The sequence below is a fragment of the Motacilla alba genome, chromosome 18, assembly GCF_015832195.1.
Source record: "Motacilla alba alba isolate MOTALB_02 chromosome 18, Motacilla_alba_V1.0_pri, whole genome shotgun sequence".
NCBI classification, from domain to species: Eukaryota; Metazoa; Chordata; class Aves; order Passeriformes; family Motacillidae; genus Motacilla; species Motacilla alba.
In genome coordinates, this window is record NC_052033.1 from 3,339,201 (window position 1) to 3,353,325 (window position 14,125).

The 14,125-nt window shown below is 40.7% G+C and overlaps 1 protein-coding gene across 1 annotated transcript in view; it reads left to right on the forward strand.

The window, feature by feature from the left end:
- The window catches only part of TBCD (tubulin folding cofactor D), a 121,734-nt gene that overhangs the window by 86,631 nt on the left and 20,978 nt on the right, over positions 1-14,125 (forward strand). Inside the window, exons 27-33 of the mRNA XM_038156786.1 lie at positions 1,225-1,306; positions 4,923-5,041; positions 5,807-5,898; positions 6,783-6,923; positions 11,556-11,639; positions 12,991-13,149; positions 13,918-14,056. Of these exons, the coding sequence (XP_038012714.1) occupies positions 1,225-1,306; positions 4,923-5,041; positions 5,807-5,898; positions 6,783-6,923; positions 11,556-11,639; positions 12,991-13,149; positions 13,918-14,056 (816 nt within the window). The remainder of the gene's footprint in view (positions 1-1,224; positions 1,307-4,922; positions 5,042-5,806; positions 5,899-6,782; positions 6,924-11,555; positions 11,640-12,990; positions 13,150-13,917; positions 14,057-14,125) is intronic.

The window sequence follows — 14,125 nt, forward strand, 5'->3', positions numbered from 1 at the left end:
GCCAGGCAAAGTGTATTTAGCAAATGACAATTCTCACTTATTTCTGCTTCTGTTTTAGAGAGAAATATTTTAAGGGCAATGCTTAAGATGTTGAAAAGTAATCTTCTTTTTCTGACATACAGTATTCCAGTTTAACTTCATACATTTAGGGTGAAAAACATTTCATTTAGAAAGTGAAATATCTGGGCAATCTGGTCTGGTCCCAGGTGTCCCTGCCCATGGCAGAGGTTGGATAATTTGGCCTTTAAAGGTCCCTGATCCACAGCAGTTGGATAATTCTGCATATTTTGTTACTATTATCCCTGTGGCAGTCAGAATATTGTTTAGGTGAGTGCTGGTTTTCTTTCAAGTCCTTGATTTTGCATAGAGAACTTGTCTGAGGTGTCTTTGAGGGCAGAATGAATCAGCTGGGCAGGATTTCTGTGTTACATCTGAGATTTCTTGTACCTGGAGAACATGAGTGTTAATAAGCTAACATGAAGTGAACAATGCATAGCTTTTGTGTGCTTTCAAATTTATTATAATTTTGGGTAACATTATATTATCAGCTGAAAAGTATAATTCAGCCATAAATTCCATTCTATTGTGTATTCTATTAAATTCTATTCTATTACCTGTTCTATTCTGTGCTTTCTGAAACAGCAGCTGAGTTCTTTTGTGTTCTGTATCAGTAACTGAAACCACTCTAAAAATGAGGAGGCTCAGGGATCATACACAACCATTGATCCTTTTCTAAGCCAATTAAGATTAGGACACAAGGCCTGTGATCCTGGATGTTTGGGCTTTTTTGTTTCTTACCTTCAGCCCATGTTCTTTTCTGTGTTTCCTTTCTGTAGCTCCCTGGGGAAATAGGGTTTGTTCCTTGTCAGTCTGGCATCAGGATATGGATATATATGAAATAAGGTGAAATAAGATGAAATAATGACTTGTGTGTTTTGTGATGCTGTGTCATCCTGGAGGTCTTTCATCTGAACTGAAAATACATTTCATACATTCCTGTTATTGTTTTAAATGCTGATTTAGCTGACTGGTCCTATTGGAGGAATAAGATGAAAATCTGTTTTTTCCTTACATGAGTTTCCTTACTAAACCAGTATTGGGAAGAAATAAGAAGAAAGGAAATACCAGTATCTGGAAAGAATTTTTTTTAATCCACTTTATTTTTCCTTAAAAATTCTAAGAAGATATGAGGTGAGTAAATGCATTTCTGTTGCTTTGTTGCAGGAGTCTGCAGTGTCTGCACTGGCTGCTCTGTGCAATGAATTTTACATCAACGAGAGGGGAGAAGCTGATCCAGCTCTGCAGGGTAAATGATTCATGTTTAACGTGGAGGCACAGAGTGCTGGGCTGCAGCAAACTTGCACTTTGGAGGGACTGCACAGAATGGGGAGGGGGCAGCACTGGTTTTAAAACGACTTCAAATTCTTCAGGAAAAATAACTGGCAGCTGAAAGTTGTCTGAAAAATGACATCTGGAAGTGTAGGAAATGTCTCATTTCCTAAATGCTGGCTTTAGACTGAGGTGAGTAGAAGGTGCCACCATAATGAGGCAAATTTATGTTGCTTTTCTGTTCCATACTGTAAAACAAAGAACCAAAGATTGTGCGTTTCTAAAATCCTAAATTATAACAAAGTGAATCTTTTTCACATCCTGTTTTGATAAACTCTGCAAAGATCATGGCTGATTTGCAGGAGAATTGCTAAGGGATAAGAAAAGGATAGAGAAGGACACCCAGAGTTCTGGTAAAAATGCATGTGAAAGCTCATGTGTTTGTGTTTGGATCAGCAGTGCAGGAGGAGGCTTAAACTTCTCTTAGGGGTGTATGAATCAGCATCTTTTTTTTTATACTGCTTTTCTTGTACCTGTCTTCCTTTCAAGGATCAGATTATATCATGTCCATCAGAGACAAATTGCTGGATTGTACAGATAAATATTTTAAGAATTACCAACAATTATATTCTTGTTTTTCTAAATATGACCGTGAACTTACATATGCTTAATAAAATATTGATTCCTTTCTCTATTTCCTGCCATTATTAAATCAGGTCACAAAATACCTATTAATTATTTGTCTCAGAGTTGTTCCCAAAATGATGTTGGTATTGATCCCATATGTATTTACACGCAGTCCATACCCCAAAGACTTTGGGGGTGAACTATAAAAGCAGCCTGACCTGATTTGAAAACTTTATATAGTGCTAAATCTTTGTCAAAACAAACAAACAAAAAAATTAAACCAAACCAAACCCCAAAATGGCCCTTTCCCTGCTGGAGTTTGGCCCTGCCTGCCAGATTCTTTGTGGGCAGCATGGGAAGATGTGATATGGTCCCAAAGCAGATAAAATCCCCACAACCTCAGGAAAGGCTCATGTGTCAAACCAGAACGTGCTGGGCAGGAGGAGGCAATGCTGAGTCAAACAAACAAACTAAAAACGAGTTAAGAAGGTGATAGGGCAAATTTCATGTAAGGATGAAGTTTCAAGTTTCTGTAAAAGTGGACTGGAAAACTCAGGCAGGTGCCCAAGTCAGGAAGGAGAAGGGATCTGCTGGAAGCACAGGCTGCAGATGTAGACCCCTCTGAAGCCTCATGGTTTTTTTCCTGGATTTGAGGTTTACTTTTCATCTGCCTTGTGCTTGGAGGGACCATGGCAATGTGGCTGTGATGGTCTAGGGACACAATTCGGTCAAATTTGTAGATACAGATAAAATTCTTATGGGATTTTCTGAAGTAGAATTGTGAAATGACAATTCTTCTGTTCTAGAAAACTCTCTGGTCAGCTCCATCTTGAGTAGCCTTTTATTTGACCTTGGCTGCCCTGGACCCTGCTCCACACATGATAACAGAAGTGCCATTACACATGCAAGCATCTTTTAAAAAAAACAATCAAAGAAAAAAAAATGTATTTAATCTCTGTACTGATAACATGGACAAATTTCATGCCTGTCTGTTGTGGGATTGAAATCCAGTAGTAAAAGTCCTCCCAGGGTGTGTGATGGATGTGGGCATGAGTGGAAGCTGCAGTGCAGGAGACATTCAGCTCAGTGCAGGTGCCTTAGATAAGTCAGTTAAAGCAGGACTGGACATGATCAAGGGGATTAGGGAAAAAAAAAAAAGCTTTTGGTAAAATTTAACCAGAGTTTCAGTGTTGCTTGATGATTAAAATGAGAACACCAATCAAGGGTGCTTTAGCAGTTTGACATTCTGAATTTGTCCTTATGAAGCTGCAGTTTTATTGAATCACTACTTTTGCCTCTGTTTGTTTTGACCTTCTCTTTGTTTTTTCTTTTCCTGTGTGTTCTGTTTTGGTTTTGCTGACTTGCTCTTTTAATATTCTTTCAGGATGGGTTGTGTGGAATTAATATTGTAGACACTTCACGGGCCCTGTTGGTTTCTGCAGCTGAAGGCTCTTTAGAAGAATATTAACATTTGCATTACAGTTTGCACCATAATTACTGAGTGGTTATAAGTAAAGAGCTGTTTTTTGCTGGTTGCTGTGTCATTTGGCTAAAATGTCTGTCTTAAATTTACATCACTCAAAGTGGAGACTGTCACAGCCTCACTGTTCAGGATCTTCTTGCTGTCACAGCAAACACTGCATCCTCCTGTGGCCTCAGGACTCCTGACACCCTGGTGGTTTGGAAAGTTTGAAATAAATGTGCTTATCAGGAGGTGTTGCTCACCTCTGGCCAGGGAGCTGGGCTGCTGATGGGAGGGACAAGTTGGGGCCTGTCCCTTGCATTGGGGTTTCAAAGAAACACTCATGAATTGTGATGAATGGGGAGTTTCTTATGGCAACTCTTCTTTCTTCCTCTAGCAAATATTGCTCAACCATTTCAACCTTAGATTACAGTAAGCACTGGCACAATTATGTAATCTTCCCCAGGATCTCTGGTTCTTTTTCTTTGAGGATTAAAAAGTGTCTGTGCAGTAACAGGATTGATAAGGATTGATAAGACCACCTTGAGCTGTGTTCATTGCAGCTGGCTTGGAGAAGCTTTTCTGGAGTACTTTGGTTTTCTCTGCATTTTACAGGAGAGTTTAACATGAAAAATTGAGTACAGGAAGTATTGGCTGCAAGTCTGAGATAAACACTGCAGCAGAAATGTGAACCTGTTCCTGACTTTTCCTCTTTTTAACTTTTGTACACCCTCATTTTCTCCTTGATATCACTTTACGTGTTTGCTGAGGATCCTTTTTCCATGCCCAGCTGGGTTTATTCTGGGTTTATTCTGTGCCTTTTGACTCTGCTGCTGTTTGTAGGGTCTCTGTCCCCACTGTGTCCCGTGCCAGTGCATGGAACCAAAGGGGGCATTTCTTCTTGAGCTTTCTCCTCCAAAACACCCAACTTCATTTATGAAAAATGATCTGAAAACTTATCACTGTTTAGGTATGATCTGTGTGTGTGCTAAAACAGGGCTCCAGTCAGGAGTTTTCTGAGGGAAAACTGTGTAAAATAACTGATATTCACAAACCTGGGGATCTCCTGCCTAACACAGAACACTTACCCAGTGATAAAAAATGGAGACCTATAAATATAAAAAGAACTTGCTCCCCTGTGCTTAGCCAGAAATTTGTTATTTGTTATTTGCTTATACTTACTAGTTGGATGTCAAAAATTGATAACTCTTTGAGAAGTTTGTCTTTTCTCTCTCTGAAAAAGTAGGCTTAGTATAAATACAAGTTTGTATTAAAATCTGCATAAATACAGATTTTTAGACAGAAAATATGAATTCATTCATGTAAAAGTGAACATCTTAAAATTTATCTTTTTCCTGTATTCAGCATTTTAGTTTAGCAAATTACTAAATTTTCCAGCTGTTTTGTTTAGGGGATCTTTTCCTTGTTTTTTTTTTCCTTAGCCAAATATGAAATTCTAACGATGTGGTGGTTGCTTTTCACTCTGCAATTGTATTTTTTCCAGATGAGCTGGTGACACAGTACGTTTCAGAACTACAAAACACAGAGGAAATGATTCGTTGTGGCTTTTCACGAGCTCTTGGGGCCCTTCCAAGATTTCTGCTGAAGGGCAGGCTCCAGCAGGTGAGAAAAGAGCATCATTGTAATGAGAAGAGGGCACCGGGCATTTTGAGTGAAACCTGTGACAGTGATCAAATAAATAATAATGACCATAATTAAAGGTCTTTGTCAAAGGGGTTTGAATGCTAATGCACAGAAAATCATCATGAGTTGAGCTTGCCATAGTTCTGATAATTAATGTTTAGTCCTGCTTTAGTAGTGGTAATGGAAAGCCTGAGGTTGGCTCATCCCTTTGCTGTGGGACATTGGTCCAGGGGAAGAGAGGAGAGGGGGGTGAGGAGCCAGGGGAAGAGAGATTTGCTACAGGGGTTGAACTGAAACCCCTGGAGAAACTGAGATGTATGAAGCCACAAAGTGAAATAGAAATACATTCTTTTAGTAGAAACTTACACCCAAGTGCCTTGAACATCTAAAAAGCTGCAGCAGAGAGCAGAGGCCTTTTTGCCCCTGGGCACAATTCTGCCACAGCAGTGGTATTTCCATAAGGTTACCCTGGCCCAGACAGAATGCAAACTCAGCCTGTTGTTCACATTTTTTGGATATATTGTTGCCATAAACAAGAAGAGCTGATAGAAATACATATGAATTTCTGAGTAGTACTCTGGTGATGTTGTGTAAAATCTCACAGGCCTCTCCTGGTGAGAATCCAAACTCTGCTGGCTGCTTGGTTCCTTCACACAGGATTGAACTCATTTTACTGTGATATCTAAATTTAACATAGTAAAAAATACTTTGGGTTTATATATCTCATTCTTTGTATTTTTTCAGGTTTTGGAAGGTCTAAAAAAAGTTACAATCATTTCCCCTGAAGATGTGAGCTTTGCTGAAGCCAGGAGAGATGCCTTAATAGCAATTGCAAAGTATGTTTCTCACCCCTGCTTGTGTCTAATTTTAAATCTTTCTGTAGAAGCTTTTTCCTGTTCATTCTGCTGGGAGCATGAGTCTTGAAATCAGTTACAGTCACACACATCTTGACTGCCTATCCATTACCCAGTTTAGTTTTAATTCAGAGAATTGCCACACACCTGACTCTGGACTTCAGCTCTGATAGTGCTGTCAGTTTTTTATCAGTTAACTGACTGCCCAGAGTGTTTGCCTTTCTCATGGGCTGCAATTTAATGAGCTTTACTGAGGAGGAAGACTATACTGAGGAGGAAGAATATATGTTTTTCCACAATCTTAAAGAGATTGAATTGATTTTAAGAAATGGTGCCTTTTATTTAAAGGAATATTTTCTATGTTGATTGTCACAGAGCAGTTAATAGTATACATTAATATTTTATGCTCTTAAACTGTTCCACTGCTAAAACCCCTGTGTCTTCAAGGTAAAGAAGTTTAATGTCAGGTTCAATGCACATTGTGTTGCCCCTTTGCTCTTCTTGGTGATTTCATTTTAAGGAGAGTTCAGAGACTGACAGATACTGAAGCAAGTTCATTTTTGTAGTGTTATAGATGTGAAAGCTTTTCTGGAGTACTTTGATTTTCTCTGCATTTTAGAGGAGAGTTTAATGTGAAAAAACAGGTAAAGGAAGCAAAGCAATGTACTTTCCTGCTGAGATCTTAGCTTTGCCAGTGTTCCTTTGAACCCAAACACTGCTCAGAAATCCCCAGGTCAAATTCAGCACAGAAATATTCCTCGTTCCATCTGCAGTGGACGTTTCAGCTGTTGTGAATTTTATTAACCAACATAACAAAGCTTGCTCTCCATTGCCTCCCATCCCTTTTTTTCCTCTTTTTTTGGAAGGGTTTGCCAGACAGTGGGTGTGAAGGGAGATGGATGCCAGCAGGAATTTGTGTGCAGGGATAACGTTGATCAGATTTATGCCACGCTGCTCACCGGCGTCACCGACTACACCACCGACAGCCGGGGGGACGTTGGAGGATGGTAAGGTGGGGTAAAATCCAGGGCCACTTTGGTGTCCAATGAAAAGCTGATGTGTTTTTAAAACCTCTTAGAAACAGGAGCTCCAGGCCTTTGGAGATTTGAGCCTAGGTAGGAATTAGGAATGCACAGCAGGAAGAGAAGTAGAAAGTGAGGCTGACAAGTTTTGCTTGTCCTTGCTCAGGAGCTGGGAATATGGGGACTGATATGTTCAAAACGGAATTTAAACCTTTTTCTGGTTCTGTGGGTGACGTTAGTTCCTTTTAGTGAATACCACGAATGTATTCGGTTGCAAACCAGGGATTTGAAACATTACTTCACATTTGGTCCTGCCTGATCTCTCCTGCTGCACCTTGCTGTTGTGGGGTTTTTTTGCCAGGAGAGGGAGCAGCTGCATAACGTGTTGAGAGGGATAAAAACTCTAACTGAGCTGCAGCATCACCACATCTTTTGTGAGTTTAGGGTTTCAATGAATTCAGATACGATGCTGCAAGAATAAATCATGAGTCTATAGGAATATGTCTGCTGATGGGAAATCTGTAGCATAGGTAGATTAATGAATTTAGTGAACTTAATAAGGTTAATAAGATCTTAGTCATATTATTTTCATGGCATTCCTCAGTCTTCAAGGTCCCCCTAATACAAAGAAGATTGAATGTGTAACACTGCATTCCTCTGAATGCTCTGCATTCCCTCAGTAACAGTGATCTGGAAAGGCACTTTCAGAATTCCTGACTGTAGAGGCTCGTGTCCTTCTTTGGGTTTGTGTTTCATTTCCAAAGAAGCTCTAACTGGGGATGTGTCAGCACTTACTGATTGGAAGTTCCTGCCAGCTTTGAATGGGAGAGATCATGAAGAGTTCATGTTGTTCATGCCATCCTGTAGAATTGCACAGCACAGGAATATGGATCTTACAAACCAAATATTCTCCTGTCAGGGTGCTTTTCTGCACCTATTTATGAACAAAATGGGCCCAGCCTGAAGTAGTACTTGTTAATGAAAAAAATTGAATTATCCTAATTCAGGAATAAGTCCAGTATCTGCAGATTTAAAATACTTTTGATGCTGTGTAGAAGCCTCAGAGCAGTAACACTCAGTAGAGAGAAGCCATGAACTCTGTAAATGAATGTGATAGAGTAATTTTAATTGTCTTTTATTTATTAGCAGTTGATTTTGAGTGAAATGCTGGTTTTGAAAAGGCTGCTTACTTTTGTTGTCTGAATCCATAATTTTAATTTAAAATGTGCAGGTGTATGTTGCTTTTAGATACGAAGAATCAGCCTTGTTTAACCTGTGGGTGATACTGTTTGTGTATGGTAATGAAGTGGTAAAATACATGTATTTGACCTGTCTGGCAGCTGCATGAAGTATCTCAGGGCACAGAGATGTATGTTCAGGATTTTAATTAACAACCTATTGACAGTTCAGATCTACTGTCTGGCTCTGCTTTTGCTGCATGCCAGGCAGGAAGGGGCAAGTGCCTGAAAACTACTGATAAGAAATAATTCTGCCGGTTGGAAACATTTTGTTACTTTCCCAGTTTGTTGAAGAAGTTCTTGTCTAACAGTCCTGGCTCACATGGAGTGTTTGAGTGGCTGGTGTCAGTCATATCTGTGCAGAGTGTTTGTATGAAATAAATACTTTAAACAGTCTCTGCCTTCTCCCTTGAAGGGTGTTCTCAGCAGTGGTGGATGAGCAGGAGAGTGGCTGTGCCCATCCCTGGCCAGGCCCAGCATGGTGACCCATCCTGCCCACCTGGCAGCTTCTGGGTCATGCTCAGATTTGTTCTGTCCTGTTCAGAGCTCTGTCCTACTCAGTCTTAACTTCAGTGTCATTATTTCATTTGCTAGCCCTGGGTTTGCTTTAAAACAGGAAAAAATAAGTTAATTACAGTGCCATTCTCCTTTCCAGGATCCTCATTAGGCTTGAACCTAATTAGGGCAGGTGCTGTGAAGTACATTTGTAATGACCGTGTGGGATGGGAGCTGCTGCACACAGCCTGTAACCCTTTCTTCTTGTGGAGGAAGAAAACTTGTGACTGTGCTGTTTTTTCAAGATGCCCCATGCTGGATTGATCCTTGCCAGTGATCATGGGCAAGGAGCAGTCAGAGCACAGTCAGACCTTGCAGGTTGTGCCTGCAAGTCACTGGCACTGTCAGATCTCACCTGTTCCAGTAATGCAATAATTATAGGCTGCAATATTCATAAATAGGCAGCAATAATTCTAAATATTAAATTATATAAGATTATATAATATATAAAACATATTATGTAGATAAATATGAAATCATGTTTGTATATGTAATATATAAATATGTCATATTTATATATAAATCATGTATATATATAATATTATACTATATATATATATATATATGAAAATTATAAATAGCTTCTCTGTCTTTGCACAGGAAGGGAAGTGTCAGTTCTGCAGCAGAGGAAGGGTACTTTGTGCTATGTTATCACTGGGCACTTCTGTGACTGGCCAGCCTTGTCCCTTTAGCACTTCACTGCAATATTTAAAAACATGATGGAAAAGTCCATGGGACAAACAATCCAGCCTGCTCTCAGCCTTAGTTGAGGTTTGTGTGTTTGGGTTTTCCCTGTTTCCTGTAGTGTTTCCCTGTTTTCTGCAGTGGTATCCAGCTTCTCAGCTGGTCAAATTGGCATCCCACAGGGAAATTGTAACACGGGGCACAAACTCAGAGATCAGGAGGTGTCTGCCATTTCCTTAGGAGGGGAAATGAGGATGCAAAGCTGAGGATCAGGAGCAGGCCATTGCAGCTTGCACAAGGAAGGAGCTTGGCTGTCCCTGCTGTCAGAGCAGCAGGAGGGAGGTGAATGTGTCTCTAACACAAGGCAGGGCTGGCTGCAGCTGACAGAAAATGCAATAATACAAATAATACAGGGTGGGGAGGCAGAGGAAAGGGAGAGATACTGAGCTTTGTGTTTTCAAAGCCAGGGGAGATACTGAGGAAGATGAGCACCTGGCTGAGTGTAATTAGGTAACAATAAGTGTAATAATCAACTTCCACATCTGAGAGCACCCGCTGCACTTCTCCACAACTCTTGTTTATCCTTTTCTGTGTCTTCGTTTCAAAACAGAACAAAACACAGTGGAACTTTCAAAGAAATCCTGAGGAAATTAAATTCCCAACAGCCATTAAGATTCAAAAGTGCTTTGAGCACCAGATACTTTTTTTTTGAGCTTCTTTGGGCAATTCCTGCCAAAAGTGAGTCAAGAAACATGTAAATCAGAGGGGGAAGGGGGATCCTTTCTCATGGCAAACTCTTGGCTGCTGTAGGCTTTTGTGTCCTCTCAAATATCAGTACTCTCTCATTCTGTTTCTTCTAAACCAGTGAATAAGATGGAAAGATATGGAGAGAAATGCTGTTTCTCTGGAGAGACTTTGTCTTTTTTGTGTAATTTTTGTCTTTCTTTAATAGAGTCGTGGGAAAGTTTCACCAACTTTACTCTGCATATGCAAACTTTACCTTTCTTTTGACAGATTGTTTGCTGGGACATGTCTGAGCTGTCTACAGGTGGTAGACATGAATATCTAAGTCAGATATGATACAAAAAACTAGTAAAACATAACCTTGATGAAAGACTGCCAGACTTGTTTTAAGCTGCTTTGGAAAAAATGATGTAATTTACCTTTTTTACCATTGTAACAAATGTCCCACCCAGTTTTAGATTGCACCTGCAACTATTTTGAAGTTGTTTTGGTAAGCAGCAAGAGGAGTATTCTCATAGAAGGCTGCTGGGCCTTTTCAAATATTTATTATTTTTTCTTTTTTTAAAAATTATTCCTGAGAAAGGATGACATTACTCTGAGTTACCAACGTAGTGAACGTGCTGGGCCTGGTCCTGTGCAGGGTCATGCCACCCACTGAGGTATTGCCCTTGTCTTAAGAAAGGAACCACCTTTAAAAACTCATGGATTGACAAGACATGGTTTAAAACAAGCATTCTGATGGTTTTTTTAATTGAAATTACACTTTTTAAAAAAATTGTATTTAGACATTTTGAAGGGAGCAGATCATTATCTAGATAAGACTCACTTCAAGCACAATTTAGTGTTACTTTGGTCAAACTTTTCATGAAATAATTATTGTTTAGCATAGAGATTTAAGTCACAATTTGACTTAAATGTGACTCACTCTGAGTCACAATTTGTTTTTAATGTTGGAAATATTAAGCTTGAAAATTTACAAGAATGTGACAGAGTTCAACGTCTGACTGTCAAAATGTGGGCTGACCTTTTCAAAAAATAATTTGAAGCAGACAGAGCACTTAAGTTTAAATACATCTGCTTGCACATGAAATAGAACTAATCATTATCAGTTTTAACCTTATTAAAGTAAAGAATAAGCCTGGTGACATCTGGAATGAAAACCAGGCTGGTGGGGCAGGGCACTGCTGGACCCTCAGTGCAGTGTGAGCTTGGTTTCACACAGTGGGGCTGGGAGGGACACTCCTTGTCCTCCCAAAATATGGGAGCTGCTCTCAGAGGTCATTGCTTTTGTTATTGTGAATTTGTGCTGGTGTCTTCACCCAGCTGATGAAATTGAAGCTGTATTTATTGAAACAAGTGCTGCTGTAGCTGCTCTGACCTGTCTGTGTCTCCGCAGGGTGCGGGAGGCTGCCATGACCAGCCTGATGGAGGTGACCCTGCTGCTGGTGCAGAAGGAGGCAGAGCTGATCAATGCCAGCATGTATGTCACGTTCTGTTCTGTGTCTGAGCTCCTGAGCTCCATCCAGCCCTGCAGTGCTGGGACACTCTGGGCTCCTCCTTTATTGAGTGTGACAGAACTTTGACAGAAGTGCACCAAGCCCAGGCAGATGGGGAGGATGTCACATCTGGTTTGCAGAGGGAAATCCTTGTTGGGAGAACGTGGGTGGCAATCCCACCTTGGAAAGGCAGCACAGCTGTGGGATTTGGGCTGAACCTGCCTCCTCTGTGGTGCTTCCCAGCAGTGCTCACTGAAACAGAAAGCAAACTCGCCTGTGCTTACCCAGAGTGTCACATCATTAATTTGGAATGTGATCAGATGTGAGCATGAGTTTGGATTCGTTTCTTTGCAGAATTATTAGTAAGGAAATAAAGTAAAATAATTTACACGGAGCTCCTGCTTTTTAATTTCATGATATGGTACTCCTAATAATAAAAGAACTAATAATAAGTACATTTTTAAAACATAGCTTGAGCTGCAGTAAAACTTTCCTACTAGTGGTATTGGTTTGTAGATAGAGTGTGCCAATGGTTAGGTGAACATATACATGGTTTGGGATTTAATTTAAAAACCCCCAAATGTTGAAGGACACCTAGAAGGAAAGTACTGGATTCTCTAAGAATGCACTGCTCACTAGTGCCCATTTTCAGGGGCTTCCTCCTGTTCAGCTCTTTAGACACAGATTGTCCACATGGAACTGAGAAAAGCATTCCTGCCAGCTGGATCCCATTTTGTAAATATTCTGGGCCTTGGTGTAAGTGAAGGAATTTTAGCTGGTTTTACTGTCATTAGTGGCCCTTTCTGAAGGATTAAGGGCCTTGTGGGATACAGTGTTGTAGCTGTGAATTTAGTTGTGAGCATAAACAAAATAAGATGTTGTTAAAAACTAGCCAGAATTGAAGAAGTGATTTACTTGGAATATATGAGATGTAGAAGAGACTTTGTCCTCTGCTATGTGGGCAGTTTTCTACTTCAAAATGTGCTTTTCTCAAAGTTCTGCTCGATTTCCATCTGAAATGCAGCAGTTCAGCCAGGCCATAAATCACTTTGTTATCTTTTTGGATGAAGGGTGGGGCAGTATGTGTAAAAGGTGGATAAAATATTCTCTAACATTAATGTCATGCTGGCTTTTGGTTGATTGATCTGTGGGAGATAAAGCCTCAGGATTCTATCACCATCTGGGTGTCTTAAATCACTTGAGTGTTCATTCTGAAGAGTTAAGCCAGAATACTTTCCTAGCAGGATCATTCTTATTCATTTAACTGAAACAATTTAAATCTAAATACACATTCTACTGCTTAAATTTTCTGATTAATTGTTTTCTTCTTTATAGCTGCAAGCAGATTATGTGCTGGCTGGCTCAACAGTCAGCTGAAAAAATAGATAAATTCCGAGCTCATGCAGGATCTGTGTTCCTTACTCTTTTGCACTTTGACCATCCTCCAGTTCCACACATCCCTCATCGAGAAGAGCTAGAGAGGATATTTCCAAGGTAAGGTATTGAAAAATGTCCTAAACCAGTGAAAGGAAAAGATAAATGCACACAGTTTCATCTAAACCAAGCAACCTGATGTAATTTTTATGCCCAATATGTCTATGGTGTTGTCAGGGTTTCAGTGAATTGTCCTGTGAATATGCATGAACATATTTTTTTCCTCATTGATCATGATGATAGTTTTTGATGAGTTGTATTGTTTTAACAAAGCTCTAGTTGCAGCAGTTTTCCAAGATGGACTTTCTAGTTAAAGCGAGAGTGAGAGCACCTCATTCCTGAGTGGTGATTGTGATACCTGATGGGTATGAGGAACACCCAGCTCTGTGCTTGGGGGATCCTCAGCCTGCTGTGGTCCTCTGCTGTCTGTGGGGCTGCTGATCATCAGCATCGTCGGTGCTGGGAGGGTGTGTTGGCCTTTCCTGGGGCAGGTCTGTCCTTGGACCAGCTGTTGAGTAGCTGGTGGTGGGAGAGAGCACAGAATGAAACTGCAGAAAGAAACTTGTTTTCTGAATGTAGGCAAAAGTGCCTGGGCAAAGGAAAGTGCAGTTCACATCTTCCCTGGATCAGAACAAGGATTTGGAGATTCCTCCACTTTACTGGCAGGGGCTGAAGCTTTGATTTGTATTTTCCCCATATGCTCCAAGACCAGTGTTTGATTTGATGCTTAGGTAATTCAGACACCTTCCTCACTGGTGTGGAGGAGCAATGTGAGGAGGAGAAAAGCAGTGCACCCACACCAGATGATCCTTTCCCTTCCCCTTTCAGGTGGGAGAAGGAGACGCTGAACTGGAACGCGGCGTCGGAAGCTTTCCCTCGGATCACGCAGCTCCTGGGGCTGCCAGCCTACCAGTACCACGTGCTGCTGGGGCTCTCCGTGTCCGTGGGGGGGCTCACAGAGACCACGGTGAGACACCACTGCTTGCACGCCTGATGGCCTTCGTGCCTTTCCTTTTGAAGTGTCATTCTCTTGACT